General features: G+C 43.5%; 1 protein-coding gene across 1 annotated transcript; it reads left to right on the forward strand.

Moving 5' to 3' along the window:
• Positions 1-9231: 9231 nt before the first annotated feature.
• Positions 9232-18853, forward strand: NANS (N-acetylneuraminate synthase). The gene is made up of 6 exons (XM_063319629.1): positions 9232-9454; positions 10524-10739; positions 14143-14242; positions 14511-14665; positions 15704-15970; positions 17158-18853. The coding sequence occupies exons 1-6, from the start codon at positions 9323-9325 to the stop codon at positions 17365-17367; spliced, it is 1080 nt and encodes a 359-aa protein (XP_063175699.1). The 5' UTR covers positions 9232-9322; the 3' UTR covers positions 17368-18853.
• The last annotated feature ends 4 nt before the right edge of the window (positions 18854-18857 follow it).

Here is an 18857-nt window from a genome sequence, read left to right on the forward strand (position 1 = left end):
TGGTCTCCTTCAAGTTCCCCTGTCCCACACATTTCATTCCAGCTTCCTGGGCTCCTCAGCCCTTGGGCTGCACCTCATTCTTCCCAGTTCACCAACCCAGTATCAGCCTGTGCCACTCTTTATTCTCTCACTATTCCCTAGTTTCTCCATATATCTTTTCCCTTCTGAATCTCTTCCAACCTCTGTAATGCTTAATCACTGGTTGTCAGTCACAGTTGTCTTGCTTACAGTATCCCAGCAATCCTTTCCAAACACTTTATCCAGACTCAGTCTCCCACTTCCCTGTGGAAGTAATTTAAACAGTTATTTAAACACTACAAGACCTGGTGACAGGGTAAGTCCATCCATTACTGCAATGTACTGATCTGCTAGCACATCTAGCATTGGGGTTTGGCTTCTTAGATCATGGGACCCGCTTTGAGAAACCTGGTCTATTGGGGCTGGATGGGGTCCAACTGTAAGAAAAGGGGAAAAACATCTTTGGTCAGAGGCTTCCAAACTGGTGAAGAGGGCTTTAAACTAGAGTTGCTGGGGGAGGGAAACTGCAATCCATCCCACTCCTACCAGTATGATGCCAGTACCAGTAATAGATGCCCAGAACCTGGAGAAGGGTTACTCCTGGTCAAAGGGGGAGGGTTTGACAGGGCCAGTCAGATCTGGCAAATCAACAAATGGCTACAGGACTGGTGCCACAGCCAGGAGTTCGGCTACTTAGACCATGGGACTTGCTTTGAGAAACAATGTCTACTGGGGGCTAATGGGATCCATCTCTGAGAGAAGGAGAAGAGCATCTTCGGCCTAAGGCTTGCCAAGCTGGTGAAGAGGGCTTTAAACTAAAGTTGCTGGTGGAGGGGAACATCAATCCATCCCAGTCCCCAGTACGATGCCAGTGCCAGCAATAGGTGCCTGGAGCCTGGACAAGAATCACAGGTCAGCAGGAGAGCACCTGGAGTGCAGCAAAAAGGAATTCCAGTCAGTAAGTCAGCTGTACTGGGGGCCCAACTTAATGCCTCTACACAAACGCATGCAGCGTGGGAAATAAACAAGCAGAGTTAGCAGTGTATGCACGCCTGCAGGGCTATGATCTTATTGGCATCCCAGAGACACGGTGGGATGGCTCCTATGACTGGAGTGTTGGAATGGAAGGATACAGGCTGTTTAGGAAGGACAGGCAGGGGAGATGAGGAGGGGGTGTCACCCTCTATGTCAAGGACCAGCTGGAGTGTGTGGAACTCCACTTGGTGTTGGATGAGGAGCTGACTGAGAGCTTACGGGTCAGGATCAAAGGGAGGGCAGGGACAGGTGATGTTATAGTGGGCATCTGAGGACAAGGCCCTCTATAGACAGACAGGAGCAGCCTCATGTTCACAAGCCTTAGCCCTCGTGGGGGACTTCAGCCACCCCGATATCTGTGGAGGGACAGCACAGCAGGGCATAAGCAATCCAGGAGGTTCCTGGAATGCATTGATGATAACTTCCTTCTCCAAGTAATAGAAGAACCAATGAGGAGAGGTGGATAAGGAATTGGTTGGATAGCTGCACTCAAAGAGTTGTGGTCAATGGCTCCAAGTTGAGACCAGTGACGAGCGGTGTTCCTCAGGGGTCAGTACTGGGACAGTGCTGTTTAACATCTTTGTTGGGGACATGGACAGTGGGATTGAGTGGACCCTCAGCAAATTTGCCAATGACATCAAGCTGTATGAAGCAGTCAACATGCTGGAGGGAAGGGATGCCATCCAGAGGGACCTGGACAGGCTTGAGAAGTGGCCCTGTATGAACCTCATGAAATTCAACAAGTCTAAATGCAAGGTTCTGCATGTGGGTCAGAGCAATCCCAAGCACAAACACAGGCTGGGCGGAGAATGGATTGATAGCAGCCCCGAGGAGAAGGACTTAGGGATGTTGGTGGATGAGAAGCTCAACATGAGCCGGCTATATGCACTCACAGCCCAGAAAGCCAACTGTATCCTGGGCTGCATCAAAGGAAGAGAGGCCAGAAGGTTGAAGGAGGTGATTCTGGCCCCCTACTCTGCTCTCGTGAGACGCCACCTGGAGTACTGTGTCCAGCTCTGGGGCCCCAAACATAAAAAGGACATGGACCTGTTGGACCAAGTACAGAGGAGGGCCTTGAAGATGATCAGAGGGCTGTAGCACCTCTGTTATGAAGACGGGCTGAGAGAGTTGCGGTTGTTCAGCCTGGAGAAGAGGAGGCTCTGGGAAGACCTTATAGCAGCCTTCCAGTATTGGAAGGGGGCCTACAGGAAAGATGGGGAGGAGTCTTTATCAGGGAATGTAGCAATAGGACAAAGGGTAATGGTTTTAAACTGAAAGAGGGTAGATTTAGATTAGATATAAGGAAGAAATTCTTTATTGTGAGGGTGGTGAGACACTGGAACAGGTTGCCCAGAAAAGTTGTGGATGCCCCATCCCTGGAAGTGTTCAAGGCCAGGTTGGATGAGGCTTTGAGCAGCCTGGTCTAGTTGGAGGTGTCCCTGCCCATGGCAGGGGGGTTGGAACTAGATGATCTTTAAGGTCCCTTCCAACCTAAACCATTCTATTATTCTATGATCCTGTGATCTAGACTCATTCAAAATACACAGGCTTGCTCTCAAACTTGCAAGAGAAAGTTGCAGAGAACAAAAGGGAAACATGCTGGTAATCTTGGCTAGTCAGAATTTGGCTGGTATCTTACATTTGGATGCTGGGCTGAAAAGAGAAAATCTATAGAAAACAAATTCTTGCTGTCCCCACAAGGAAGTATACTGCCCGTGACTGTTATCTGTGTATCCCAGTAAAAATGATACTGTCATTGCTAGCAAGATACCTAATGCTAGCCTTGCAAGGCCACAGAACTGGTGGGCTGTTAGGCTTGTTATCAGCTTGTATAATTTTGAAGTGCAAACTGAAACTTGGTTCTGGGCGTCTTTTGTTATCATGTGGAGTTTAAATGTGGGATAATACCAGAGACCTTGAAAATACATGCACAGGATGAAGACAGAGGCCACAAGACTGTAAATATCTCACTGGCAGGCATCTTCTGGTTATTGAAGAAGTGTAACCTTAAGAGCTTGGAACACTGCTTTAGACGTATCAAAGAGGACAAAGAAGTAGCCAAACAAGAAGATAAGGGAAATGGTGTGTTGAGGGGAAGTTAACACCCCCCCAGTCCAAGGAAAGGATACCAAAGCCTTAAAATCTACGGAGAAACTCAAACATTTCTAAATGATTGGACATTCATAACTGTTTTACAAATGGACTAGAACTTCGGATTTGAAAGGAATTGCTGCTGGCAAATGGTCATCAGCACTGGATCATCATGGAATTCTCTTCCTACAAACTGTGTCAAAGCTGCAAGTGCATTGCAACTTTTCAAAGGTCTTTTGTCATGCCAGCCAAGCTCCAGGACATGATAAAATTCTGTTTGTGTCTGAGTGCATAAACGACAAGCACTTCTTGTCTCAAGCTCTGTAATTCCTGAAAAAAAGCATTACTGTATGTAAATTCAGTTTGGCTAGTATGATAGCAGTGTGACAACTATCATACTCTGATCAGCCCTGAAGTGGTCAGGCAGTTGGACTAGGTGGTCTTTGTAGGTCCCTTCCAGCTGGAACTGAACTGTTCTGTTCTGTTCTGTTCTGTTCTGTTCTATTCTATTCTATTCTATTCTATTCTATTCTATTCTATTCTATTCTATTCTATTCCAAAGAATACTTCTCGTTATTGTGCACAAATGTATCCATAAAATCCTCAGTGAGAGATGGCTCTCCCACTGAAATAAAAGACAAACCTCCAAAAGAACCAGGGGTTTAGACATCACATAGTTTCACAGAATACGAGTTTGGAATAGGTGTGGCCACACCCTCATCAGGAAGGAAGTGGTAGGTAGGATAAAACTGCCTGAGTTGGAATCATTCTTTCACTGTTCCGCTGTTTCTGCGCTTTTAATACTTGTTTCTTGCTTTTGTGCTCTACATTAGAATTATGTACATATAGCTGCATATCCTCTTACCTCCAATTCTACTGATTTAATACAGGAAAAGGAAAAGCACAGAGGCTCAGTCTTCTGTCATTTTAGACTGTGATAGGCAAAACGGTATTCTGCCATTGTAAAATTATTCCAGAAGTTAATTATTTGTGTGCTGGAGGCATCTTTTTCCTGCTTCTTTACCTGATGGTTGAACAAGGAACTTGTCCCAAGAAAGAAGGAAGGGTCTGTCTGTCCTGTGGAGCTGGTGGGAAGCATTTGTGTAGGAAGAACCTAAAGCACCTAATGAACTTTGGGGAACAAGATGTGGCTTTGGGCTGCGAGCCATATTGTTTAGTTGGAGACATGTCCCATGGGCAAGTATGTAAACTAAAATTCAGTGCGACATAGCACATTAGAGATTTGCTTCAAATATTACAATTAAGAAATACTTTCTTAATGAACTTCTCTTTCAGTCAGCTAAGTTTCAGGGGAAACTTCACTACAATTATTGTTAGCATTTATATGCATTCTGTATTAAGGTCACACTCAAAAGTTGTTTTGCACAGACAATAATGAGTGTGAGGTGTTTTAATAAATGGTTAGCTAATTTTTATAGTCTTAAAATCCAACAGATTATGGTATGGCTTTTAATCCTATAAAATTCCTGAAATTATTTTATTATGGCCCATTATGGGGTATAATAGTAATATCTGCAACATACTTTTAATTTTTTATTCTCTCTCTAGAAATGTTCACAAAGTATGCATTACCCACTACACATAATGTAACCATTTTTGTAGGAACTGTATTTTACTCAGATCATTTCTGCAACTGTGGTTCAGCACCCCTAAAGAAGTTGTGCCTGGATTTGTATCCACCCGTGACTGTAGTAAATGTAATTGACCAGCAGAAATGGCTAACTGAGGTTCAGTTACCATGAAACTTTCCTGGCTATGAAATAGCCTCCAGCTTGACCTGTTTCTAGAGAACTGGCTGGTTTTGTATGGATACGCACATTCCTGCTTTTTGTATTGTCTGCAATACTTAAGAAAGACAAAGCAAAAAATGTATTTATTTATACACTGTCCTCTTCCCACCATCATTTGCAGCTTTCAGTCCTTTACAAAAGACAGCATCCGTTCTGTGTGTCACTTCAGCTGTATACCATGTCACACATCAGTATACCCTGATGTCACATACCATGTGTATTATGGTATACTGCTACTCAAGGCCATTTCAGGTTTGAAATTGAGGCAATTTCTTAGGCTGTCTCTCACATAGTGCTATGCGGTTGGGAGTACAGTGGTTGGGTTCAAGTAGTCGCTGTTACTGCAGTCTCTCAGGAGGATGCAGTTCTCCTCAGGGAAAAGCCAACACCAGCAAAAAGACTTACTACAGTACTGTAATTGCAATTGTGCAAAGGTTAGTATGTGGTCCTAATATTGTGTGTAGACGAGGCCTTAAGATCAAATTCAGCTTCACCCCACAAAAAAAAAAACATATACCACAAAATCATAATAAATGCAATAACTGATTTTCAGTTACATTAAAACCTCACAGACAGGCCCAGAATGTCAGAAGTGTGTCTGCATGTCTGTCGGAGGATGATTTTGGAGTAAGATACTTTCAGAATCAGCCTTCGTCAGAACACAGAAGTATGTGCAGACTGTTTCTATTTCTCCAGCTGCTCCATATTCCCTAGTTGAGGCATCAGTTCAGGAGTGCTAAGAAAAATGGGTAAATCCCTGAACATGCTGGTTTTTGAAGAGCACTAAAACACAAGGCTATGACATACCTGTTCAGTCCTTGGAGATGGCAAACGTTACCCTCGCTTATTTGACCAACAGATATAACTCTGATAAATTAATGTTCCTCCTCTTGCCCATGGAAGTATTTTAAAGGAGAAAATTAGGTTCTTTTCTTTCCACCTCAACAAGTTTTTTAACCCATTTGCTTACCATAGTGCTGATGGCCCTCTCTTGACTCTCTGGTGAGATTTCTGGTATATTTTTGCATTTGTATAGGATGGGTGCAAATAAATGTGTTAAATACTTCCCTAGTCTTATAATGGGAAATCTAGATTTTAAAAACCATAGCTGTATGACCTAGCAAAGTGTTGCAGTTTAATTTCCTCTGGGATAGTAAGTTTCCTTACAAAGTTAATTCATTGCCATCGCTTGGAATACAAGGGGAAAGCAAGCAAGAACATTCTGAATGTAAAAATGCAGAACATCTTCTGGCCAGAAATATTCAGTTTTCAAAAATATGTGCCAAAAAAATTGCAAATTTCTCACCTTTCCTACTTTCTGAGAGTAGGATTGGGGCTGTATGTTTCTGTTTTCACAATACTGGGTCTCGCAGCAGCAGAACTGCTGAGACAGCTGCATGCCTATGTTTTAAATCACCAGTAGGTGGACACCCTCCTGATATTCTCACTGTCTCATTTCCAAGCTTAACCTTACTCTGATCACCAGAAATCCACTCGCATGGTCTCCCTTTCATTCCAGGAACCCAATGCTTTTGGTCTCTGTGTATTCTTTGGTCATATCAGGGATTAATGACTGGGGTCAATAGAAAGGGCTGTAAGGACTCTCCTGTCTTTCAGTGATTTTGATTACTGGCATAACCAGTAATTTGAGCTCCATACCTACACAGTCAGCAGCTTCCAGTGGTGATAAATTCCTATCACGTACACATCTACATCATATATCCGAAACATTAGTTCTTAACTTTGTTAAGAAAAATCTGGGGTTTTTTGATCAAGTCTATTCCACCAACACCTAGCTGTGCAGCTCTCCAGCAGCCCACGTCAGGTAACCACTACCCACTTTCCCTGTCCTTAATTCACCACCTTTTAGTTATCAAAGAGAGGAATACCTCAACGATCTCAACAGGGACCATTAATAACCTTCCAAACAGTCACTGGCAGGAGGGCTCCATGGTAAATGATTTCATGTAGCTGGTTCCATGAGACGTGGCTGCTGTTTGATTATCTCCCATGGGTGGGAAGAGATACTGGAAGACAACAGAAAGTAAGCCATATGTGCCATGGAGGAATAACAGGAATGTGGAATAACTGACCATGTGAATACCTCTGAACACAGAGTATTTCTTTCCTCAGATCTGTCAACTCATCATTTTTCTCCAGAGATACACATTTGTATTAAATAAAAGAACCCTGTGATTAATGTGAGTAAACAAGCAATTCAGTGTTTTCCAGCCTCATCGGGTTCAGTGAAGAGAAAAGCGGAGGGAGACGTGGGGGCAATTTATCACATTTTTTGAGGTCACACTGATCTCTGGGTGGATTCTGTCCAGGCAGCATAGCTTGGTTTGGTTTAATTCCTGAAGGAAAACATTATCTTAAAATAGACAGTTCTTGTTTTATTTGTATTGGATTTAAAATGTAGTTAATCAATGGTTATGCTCAATAAACCACTACATGCAACAAATGCAAACAGACTGCTCATTAAGCTATTCCATTAGCATAACTGTCCCGCAGAATGTGCTTTCATTTACACAGAAACTTGCTCCTCGAGCTTAACAAACACACCTGTTTCACACCTACAAATTTTTATTATGATGTTCTTTATGCTTAAAGCCCTGGGAGAAGGTAACTGCAATCTTGGGCAAAACGCCACAGCTAAGTTGTGGGTAGTTCATGAGGAAAGCAAAAGTTTGAGTGGAGAGAAGGGATATGTGTGTCGCATTACTTAACATTGCTGTTAAAATCTTTTCCTGTTATACAGAAACACATGGCAACACATCCTATTTTGAGTTAATTTTGCTTCAAGGGAAAAGGAATTAAGAATTTTTTACCCACATACTCCATTTGATTGTTGTCAGAATTGTACACTTATGTTTTACACTTTTTAATTGTTTTTGTGTTACAAATAGTCTTACTTTACTTATTGATGTATTTTAAGGCAAAATCAGAGTAGAGTCAGCTAGAACATTCTGATCCATTCAAATAATTTGAAAATTCTAATCATTTTTTTCTGTATGTCTCCTTGAAAACCTGTATAGCCCTGACATTTTTCACTGCAACAGAAATTCTAGTTTGTAGGTAAGTGAACACAGTGAATATAAGTAAGTGAATACACAGAAGTGTAAATTCTGTGCATTTCTATGTAAGGAAAGAAAACAATAAGCAGGTTAAATGAAGAACCTGTCATTAGTTTGGGCATAAGTATGTTAAACAGCCTCTGCTAGGGGAACGTCCATTCACTTATATCCAGCACAGTAACCTATGCAAATCCAGACCATGTTACATTCCTCCCAGCAGGAAAACAACCTATTTTTTTTGGCACGTCATAAAACAACTCACCTAGTTATAAAAAGCACGAAGCTGAAAGGGTATTTGGAAGAATTGTCAGGAATTTTTGTAACTGTGTGGCCAGGTGTAATGTCTGACTTGTTTCTGCCAATTTATTTGAAGCTATTTAATTAATGACACATCAGTATTTTGGCAGTTTTGTGTCTGCTGGGCTGAGTGGGGATTTGCCAAGACCAGGGAGACGCCGTGTGTAAGCGGGCCGTAAGGTAGGGCACCCACCTCTGACCCAAACACACTGCAGCACACTCGACCATTTATTTTGGTGCATCATGGAAGGTCCTGCCTAAACCAAGTCCTTCCTATAAATCCCCTCTGCATCAATGGTTATTAAGGGCCTCTCAGGGGGGCACACAGAGTCCGTCCGTGTTTCCTGGGAGACTCTGTTCTGCCGCCACAGAAAGCGCCTCTCTGGCCAGGCTGGAGAAGGCCGTGCAGGACCAGACACCCTCCCGCGGACCCCGCGGGGCCTGCGGCCGCGGCTCCGGGAACGGGAAGGGCCGCCAGGGCGGGAACGGGAAGGGCCGCCAGGGCGGGAACAGCTGCCGTCTGCGTGTCACCGGCGCCGCGATGGAAACCTCCGCAAACACCCCCGGGCACAGGGGCCCGCCGGGCGCCGCCGTCCCCGGGAGCCCGCACCCATAAGACGGAAGCGGACCCGGGGCCTCCGGCAGCGTCAGGCTGGGCGGCTGGGGGTCAGACGGCCCACGGGCCCCGAACACTTCCCGGTCACCTTCGCCGCCCTGGATCCGCCCGCGCGTACAACGCCGCGGAGCCGCCGGTCGCGCCCCGCCGCGGCCTCCCGGCGCCACCTGGCGGCCCCGTAGGCAGCGGCGCGACAGCCCCCGCGCCTGCCGGGAGGTGCCCACCGGGCAGGGGGCGGTGGCCGCCCCGCCCGCCGCAGCGCGGATTGGCTGCCGCCACGGGCCCGGGCGGTGGCGCCGCCGGGGGCCGGGAAGCGTCGGCGCAGTCGTGCGGGGCGGTGGCAGCGGCCGTGGGGCAGTGGCGGTGCGGCGGCCATCATGTCGCGGGAGTTCGAGCTGTGCCCCGGGCGGCGCGTGGGCGGCGAGCAGCCCTGCTTCATCATCGCGGAGATCGGGCAGAACCACCAGGGCGACCTGGCCATCGCCAAGCGCATGATCCGCATGGCCAAGGTGCGCCCAGTGGGGGCGGGCGGGCGGGCAGGGGCCGCGGCGGGGCAGGGCTGCCCCCGCTCCCTCACCGCTTCCTGCTCCGCCGGGAGCGCTGCCGGGCTCCACCGGCCGCGGCAGGCAGGGAGGTGCGGGTGAGCGGGGGCCCCAGGGCACCGGCGGGGGCCGGGAAGGCCGGGAGTGAAGCTTTCTCACGCCTTCCGCGCGGGGGACGCTTCGGTGCGGGGAGCATCGTCTTCGGGGCGGTGGCACCGCCTGGGGGGGAGCGGAGCGATTTACAGGGGGAATTTTCACACTAACGTAGCTGCGAGGAGACGGTCGTGGCGAGGGCCAGCGGGGCGGGCGCTGCCGTGGTAGCCTTCGGTCTGTCCCTCACAGCCCACGGTCACGTCGTGGTCTCCTTTAGGAAGCCCCGGCCTCGCTGAGGGCACGGACTGGTGAAGCGTCCCTGGTGAACCTCCAGTTTGACCTGATTGTATTGCTTTTTGGGGTAATATTCTGTCATCCGATAGGACAGCCAGGCTGTTTTAAAATCTGGTGTTGTACATGTTAGATATACCTACGTTAGAAGACAGCGTATCATCGCTGAGGGAAAACTCGGGACATAATGTGTTCAGACCCGTGGCAGTGGTGTTAAGGGGAAAATAGTGTAGTGAGAATTTTACTTCACTGTTTGTTTCATTTCAGACAAATTTCAGATTCATATTCCTTGTTCTGTGGAATCCTGTCTCCTTGTTTGCAAGTAAAATTATCATGTGACAGCTGAGCTTGGAAAACACCACAGAAATAAACTCTTGAAATAAGTGGCATAACAAAAGGCAGTTCAGATTTGTAGTTTTAGTATGATTTCTTTCTAGACTGCTGCTCTTAAGTTTATAGGCATTTTGAAACAAGAGGGCTCATGGGTGTGCAGGTCCTCTGTCATTCTGTGTTTGTACCATTCCTGTGTTTGCGATGATGATAATGTGAAAACCCCACTGCAGGTGAGCACATTAGTTGCACAAAGCTTGTGTTCAAACTCAGGGTGAGTGCAGCTTCGCTTGCACTTCCGCTCAGTGTGCTTGTTTTGCAGGAGTGTGGCGCAGACTGTGCTAAATTCCAGAAGAGCGAACTGGAGTACAAGTTCAACAAGAAAGCCTTAGAAAGACCCTACACCTCTGAACACTCCTGGGGAAAGACCTATGGGGAGCACAAGCGTCACTTGGAGTTTAGTCATGAGCAATATAGAGAGCTAAAGAAGTACGCAGAGGAGATTGGCATTTTCTTCACAGCTTCTGGCATGGATGAGGTATGTAATTCATACTGGAATGACAAGCACAGTCCAGCTGTTGTATCTCTTTGTTATTACTTAGGCATGATAGTTCTTATATAAAAAGAATACTAAATATGTGTGGACCTTGAATTTCTAAATGAGGAAACTACAGTAATTGTACTTCTGCCAGTTCATTTGTGTCTCTATAATGGTTAAGTAGATGGCTGAACATTTTGGAAGACCTGCCATGTATGCTGAGGTATTTACGGACACTAAATCATATTAGAGACAAGGCCTCAGTTGAACTCCATAAACAGTCAAGGTTTTAGATCAAGACCACAATCTGACCACTATTGGTGTTGTCTGGTATACTGGCTCCAGGAATTTCAAACTTCCCTCTGTATTTAAACCAGATTCATTTCTCAAATTAATCTCTTTTTTTTTTTTTTTCTTTTCTGTTTACGAGAGCCCAGTTCTTTTTCTAAGCAGCAGAAATGCTTATGTTCCTTTTTGTTTTACCAATCTCATGGAGGGGGTCTCCACCTTGCCCAGTTACTCCTGAAGCATTTACTGATTTTTTGTCAGTGGGGTCTTGGAACAGGCAGTCTCAGGAGCTTGTAAACTCCTGAAGCTTATCTGCTGCTGTTCCCCCTTACAAGATGTGTACTTTCTCTCTTGCATGTTGCCTGCCTCAAAGCGATGTTTAGTTACAGTATTCACAAATGCAATGTACAATTGAAATGTGTAAACCAGAAAGATCAGGTAACAGCTAAACCTCAATATAGATCAGAGTTTACAGATTCTTTTACTTTTCTTTGTGGCCTAGAAAATACAGAGCACCAAACTGAAAGAGACCCTCCAGCAGTAAGCTAGACACTCTTGCGTGTAACACAAGCACAGCCATGCCCCTCTCTTTCTGCAAGTAGCCTTATCCAGGATGGGACAAGGATGGGATTTATTTAATGTTTTAAGGTGATCGTTCAGTGCCTCACTTTCCTTAACGAGAAAATTCCTGATGCATCAGCTTAAACTCCTTTCTCATAATTTTTGTCCTGCCTCATCTGACATAAAAGTTCATGCTTTTCTTGATTCCCCTCTCTGTGTATTTGAACACCATTATCACATCTCTTTTCTGCTTTGTGTTCTCTGGACTAAGCAATTTCAATTCCTTCAGCCTTGTTATGCTGTCTTTTCTAGTCCTCTGGCTGTTCTCACTGCTTCTATCAATTTACCGTCCTATTGACCAAAGTCTTTGAATTGCCGTGCCCCAGCTGAGATGGTACGAGCAGCAAATACCATAAAAAATTATTTCAGGTGTCTGACAGACAAAAAGGTGTTTTGCATGTATTGCAATAGCCCGACGTCACAGTCTCAGAAATAGATCTGTGAAAAGAGGGTATTGTGATTTTTTTCTTATTGTTATCTTCCTGTCTAGGAGACGTGAGCACCACCTGCTCCTTTAAGAAAAGAGCAATTGAATCCAGTAGCCTTGGACTTCTGTATCTGGGATCTTAAAGAACAATATGCCTTTGGGGTGAAAAAAATCACACTCTTTCTTTGATGTTAAAACCTCCAGCTTCTAAAGGCTCTAGCGCAATGCAGAACACCTTTCATATGCAGCAGCTAAAATTACTTTCCACCTCTGGGATCCCTCTTTTCCTCAAAATGCTGTGGTCCTTGGTGTGTGGTCTCATCAGCTAATTAACACTATTGATACGTGTTTGTGCCTTCTTTTTTGAACAGTAATTACATTACACAGCTCTTAAGACTTCTGGTGGCATTTCTGTGAGGCATGGGTGCGGAATTTATGGCAAACATTGCATAAATCGACATAATAAGTTCTTGAGAATACATAACTTCTGTAAATTCAGCATGATCTCTGGAACTCCAGCTATGTCCAGAAGAGGTTAAATTGTGTGTTTAACTATATGAAGAAATCAATGAAGTGATGTGTGAAGTAAATAGAAAGGCTATGAGTAACTCCTTTATCTACTCTGCTCCAGAGTGTACTGGAGACAAAACAGGATCTCATTGAACCACACCTTTTAATGTCATCCCTATTGTTTGATATTACTTCCTGTTCCTTGAATTTCTTACAGAAAAGCTGCCAATTTTCAAAATATATTTACCTAATGAAGAGTGGCCTTAGATATGAGGTCTATCTGTCATATTTAATTTTGTGCAATCTCCTCAGATTAGATCTGTGGCTTTTTAAGATAGTGTATTCATTGTCTTCATGCACAATGCATCTTAGTAAATAACCTATATTAAAGAGATATTATGCATCCTAGTACAAGAAAATGATTCTGCATTATAATGATGATAGAAAAATTAGACTGAAGAAGATGTGATTCTCTTCTGGACATCAGCACTCTTTCTCTGGACTAAATAAATTTGACTGCAACAAGGAATGAGCTGAAAAAATTACAAGTGTTTGTGGGTAGATGAAGGGGCACAAAGTTAGTTAACTATTTAATTGTTTCACTTGGATATGAAATCCAGTCACCTGGATTTCAGTATCTCTTGCCTGTGATAGGTTTGGGATTTTCTTCCTTAAAAGTACTGATTTTTATAAGGCAGCTTACTGATGCAATACTGATTTTCATGGAGCCTCCAATGATTCCTGAATTCTCTTCAATATAGCACACACATTTTTAGAAGACGGCAGAGTACAATTAACATTTGAATAAACTGGTTTATAGTAATTTCTTTGGCATATTTTATACTTATTTTCTACTCTCTCTCCTAGAAGCAATTCCATTTTGGATTTCCCTTTTTGGGCACTTACTTTTTTTCATGTTCTCATTCAACATACTCATGCAATTTTTCAGAGTGACAGATCTATTCAGGAAAACTACCTGTAGTTTTAAACACTCTGCATTTCAGTATTTCTAATCTGCAGGAGGTACATGGCAGGAAGACTGCTGGCGTGCCTGCAGTACATCATCTTCAGCAGGCAAGCTCCCATCTGCAGGTAGTTGCTCTCTGTGTTGGGCCACAGCATTCTTGCTTTTTTTGGCACTACAACCTCATCTTGAAGTTAGAGGAGCAGTGGAGCTCACCTGTACTCAGCAGTTGTATTTACAGCTGGCTTGACCAGCAATGGCTGAGAGACCAAAGAGACTGCCTTGAGACAGGTATCCCAGTCAAAAACGTGGAAAATCAGGTTTCATAGTAGAAGTATAAAAGAAGGCACCTCAATAATACTTCACCTGGAGGGAACTCAGAAACTAATACCCGTGGAATAGTAAGTTATTTCAGAAGCACTGTATCTGGGGAGGAGATACATCTATATATCTATCTCTATATATTTATATATCTCTATATATATCTGTCCTATTTAATTAAGCTTTGTTTTTTTCTATTTTGAAGGGTTGTTTATGTTCTTTGATACAACTGAAGTGGTACGTTAAAATGCAGTGATTTATTTTCCTTGTAGATGGCTGTGGAATTTCTACATGAACTCAATGTTCCATTTTTCAAAGTAGGATCAGGAGATACAAACAATTTTCCATATTTGGAAAAGACTGCAAAGAAAGGTAAGCATTTTCTTTTGAGCCGTCTTGATAAACATCACTGTGTCTCAGTAGATCAGTTATTAGGTTTTTCCTCCAATTGATTTTGGAAAAAAGTCTAAACTACCTTTAGAAGAAAACCACCCTCAGACTTGAGGAAAAAAAAAGGTTCACCCAGCTTCCTTTTTTTTTAGTTTAACTGAATTCATTTACTTCAAGAATTTAATTTGATTTTGTGTAGCCTTCTTACGTTCCTAGGACAAAACGTGTGCATGTTTTTTCTAATGGCTAGGTCGCCCAATGGTGATCTCCAGTGGGATGCAGTCGATGAACACAATGCACCAGGTTTACCAGATTGTGAAGCCCATCAATCCAAACTTCTGCTTCCTGCAGTGCACCAGTGCATACCCACTTCAGCCAGAGGATGTCAATCTACGTGTTATATCGGTCAGTGAACATGGGTAGGGTACCAGAGAAGGGTTATGCACTTTTATTGAGATATATTTCCAGATCTTAGGCATGCTGGAATTTGCTTCTGGCAAGTTAGACCATGTTTCTCTAATTCATGCAATTGTTGAAGTAAAAATATCTATTGCATCCTCTTTTAGCAGAACTCAGCTTTGAGGAATATGATAAAGGATGTTACTGGAGTATTCAAAATTAAACAGAGGAAAATACGACATGGTTAACATGTTAACCCTGCACTTTGTAGTGCAAAGAAAAACTATGCAGACTGTTACCATTAAGAACCTGCACAGCATTGAGAACATAACTTTCTAGTCTAGACGCCTGTTTTAAATTTTGTTAAAAACACTTCATGTGAATATCAGAGCAATGAAGAAAATGGATCAGGCCATTGTATAGTTTCCTACACTGAAAATATTAGTTGGCTATGTCTGATAATGATGCAAGGAAATTTTCCCCAATTGGCCAGTGTTCAAGCACTTGCCCAGCTTTATGCACACGTAGTATGTTACTTTTAGAATACTGGGACATAGCTGCATTTAATTGCCTTTAGGAGTGGGTGACTGTCCCTATGTATGGCTGAAAGGATTGCTTCGTATTTTAAGTATGGTGTTGAAGAAATCTGCTCCGGACACAGGTCTAATGAGTCCATTGGGTTCTTGGATGAAACTGATACAGTAATATAGACTATATTGCTGTAACATACAGTGGTGTAGGCTTTGAAGACCTTAAAGAGTAAAACTGAATTAAAAAGAAAAGCCTAAGAGAAATCATAGACTAGAACATACCTTCTTGTCCTTGTCAGTATTGATAATCCTAGTGAAATTCTTAAAACATGACCGTCAGTAATGCAGTATGACTTGTTGAATATAAAAAAAATAATAATTCTCTATATAACCAACTGCTTGTTTTGTGGCACAGTAATTGTCCATTGTTTTTATTGCAATTATCACTGTTAAATTTGCTTTGTCTTTGCAATTACTACCTTGGTAATTCAGACCAACTCTGTCATGATTCAAGGCATACCAGTCAGCTTTTCCGGATATCCCCATTGGCTATTCAGGGCATGAAACTGGCATAGCCATTTCAGTGGCAGCTGTTGCTATGGGTGCTAAAGTAGTGGAACGCCACGTGACTCTTGACAAAACGTGGAAAGGAAGTGACCACCAAGCATCCCTGGAGCCAAATGAACTGGCAGAGTTAGTGAAAGCCATCCGTACTGTGGAAAAAGCAATGGGTTCACCAATCAAACAGCTCCTGCCCTGTGAAATGGCTTGCAATGAAAAGGTAACTTTTGCTTTTGATTCATGTATAGCTGAGACTCATTTAGACCTATAGCTAATAACTCTATATTCAGAAAAATAGCTTGCTAATTGTTTACTGCAGTAGCGTTTCTGCCTCTGCACTCAAAAATTTCTGCTGGTAAGTAGCAGCATGCCCAGTGTTTATGCTTAGCCCACTGTAACGTTAGTGTTGACCTGTCATTTTATATGAACTGCCATTTCTGCCAGTCGGTAACTATTTTTACCAAAGTATAATGTTGGCAATTTTGGGTATAGTGGAGTTCTACGTGTATCATCCAGTGGTTAACTAAGTTGAGGAGAATCATAGAATTGTCTAGGTTGGAAAAGACAACCTTAAGATTGAGTCCAACCATTAACCTAACACTGTCAAGTCCACCACTAAACCACATCCTTAAGTGCCACATCTACACGTCTTTTAAATATCTCCAGGGATGACTCAGCCACTTCCCTGGGCAGCCTGTTCCAGTGCTTGGCAGCCTTTTTGGTGAAGAAATTTTTCCTAATATCCATCCTGCACCTCCCCTGGTGCAAGTTGAGGCCATTTCCTCCTGTCCTATTGCTTGTTACCTGGGAGAAGAGACCGACCCTGACCTTGCTACAACCTCCTTTCAAGTAGTTGTAGGGAGTGAGGTCTCCCCTCAGCCTCCTTTTCTCCAGACTAAACAACCCCAGCTCCCTCAGCCGCTCCTCATAAGACTTATTCTCCAGACCCGTCACCAGTTTCGTTGCTCTTCTCTGCACCTGCTGCAGCACCTCAATGTCTTTCTTGTAGCGAGGGGCCCAAAACTGAACACAGTACTTGAGGTGTGGCCTCACCAGTGGCGAGTACGAAGTACTTGGTAATAGGAGTAATATGTCTTTATGACTGTATATGAGCTGCTTTTACACTAAGCTAAAATACTAGTCAGTCTAATCAGATTCCCTCCATTCTGAAAAATTCCAGTGAGCCATTATCAAGTTTCAGGAAGGATCTGGATGTTCCCAGCAGCCTAGTTATAGTGGAGGTTTCCACTCTAACTCCTTTATTTGGAATAAGACATAATGGGGAGGGAAGTTCCACACAACCTGCTCCCAAGTAACTGCACAATACTTTTTAGCCTTTTTTGGTATATTAAACCTAGGAATATGTTTGACTTAAACTTTTTTTTTTTTTTAATTTCTCCTCTGTAGCTGGGAAAATCTGTTGTGGCCAAAGTGACAATTCCTGAAGGTGCAGTACTGACACTTGACATGCTGACAGTGAAGGTGGGAGAGCCTAAGGGATTTCCCCCAGAAGCCATCTTTGATCTGGTGGGCCAAAAAGTTAAAAAAAAAATCGAAGAAGATGAAACCATCACTGAGCAAGCAGTGGAAAACCATGTCAAAAAAGTGAAGTGCTAAACCAAAGCACTTGATTCCATATTTCATGATGAAGTACTGCACTACTGCACAACGTTTTAAGTACAACAGCATGGTAGATTAGAAGAAGGGGATATTATTAGGATCCAAGCAAGTTAGAATTTTCAAGTTCTTATTAGCAGGAAGTTTCTGAAACAAGGGGATATAAATAATGAAGACTAATTTTATTAGAAACCATATAGCATTGTGTCTAGAAAATACCATGCTCCTCCTTTCACCATTCCACTTAATTTATGCTAATTTGGAGTTTTGCCAAATCTAAGATCACAGTCTGCTGCTTTCCAGCTTCCCTTTTCTGGGAAGAATATAATACATCACAATAATTTTGCTACGCTTTAAATGGTCCTAACCCTGTATCTTTTGATGTTCCTCTCTTTCTGTCATTTTCCTCACCCCTGTGATAACAGCATGTTAGCTGGAGTTGAATGCAGATAAGCGAAAGTTTACATACACTGAACAGAAAACTACACCACTGATGTTTTTTTCTCAAGATGAAAGCCTTAGAAAGTCTCAAGGTAAAGCAGTGGGTTGCAGGAATCTGCACTCGGGGGAAAACGAGTTCCTTGAGACAGCTACATTCTCAGGAGAGAGTACCAAGAATGGAAGCAAACCGGCTATGTAGAAGGGTCCCATTTAAGGGGCCAGAGAAAGAGCCTTTTTGCACTTTTTGTGAACTGAAAGGCAAAAGGGCGAGCCAGACAGAGTAAGGGGGGGGAAAAATAGATCTGAGATGGATCAGTGGAAATAAACCTAAGCTACGCTTCAGAAAAACATTAAATGCATCTGTTGTGAGCTGAGTGAAGCCTGAAATCTTAAATCAATTCTGCAGGGCATTTGGATACCTCTATTTGTAGCTGGGGGCAACATCCCAGGTAGGAAGCCAAATGCTGGTGAAAATTCAGTAGCCTCCTTCCTGTATTAACAAGCAAATACATTGGGTTGGGTTTTTTTTCCCCCCGACACTAGTGTCCAAGGGAGCTGAGACTGGCTGCCTGACTAGATCACATCACTAGGTTTCAGCATGAAGGTCAGTGCTCCTCTTGTGTGCTCTGCCCTTGCATCACTTTTCAACACAGATGTGCCATCCCACTCCTGTCAGCCCGCTGCTCTTCCCTTTGTCCAGGAAGGAGCCACATAGCAGCAGCTGCAAACAGGCATCCCTCAATTAGCTTAGGTTAGTGCTGAACTGCTTTGATATAACTAATCTGTGTTTTTCTCTGGTGGAATGATTTATTAGTGATGTTTATTTGGAACTTGCTACCTCTTGGTCACGAGTTGAAGTATGTTGAATTTGGTGGTGGTGCTTCTGTACCTGTGAGCCGTTCACTTTCAAAATGTTTATCGTTCTGCAATTCTGAGGAAACTGTATTCATATCTTTAAACTGGAAAGCAGATATTCTTTGAATCATGTGCTTGACCGTATATAGGAGCTCTGATTGACGCAGTATACTTGCCTTACATTAAAAAACTCC

Source organism: Chroicocephalus ridibundus, chromosome Z (assembly GCF_963924245.1).
Source record: "Chroicocephalus ridibundus chromosome Z, bChrRid1.1, whole genome shotgun sequence".
Lineage (NCBI taxonomy): Eukaryota > Metazoa > Chordata > Aves > Charadriiformes > Laridae > Chroicocephalus > Chroicocephalus ridibundus.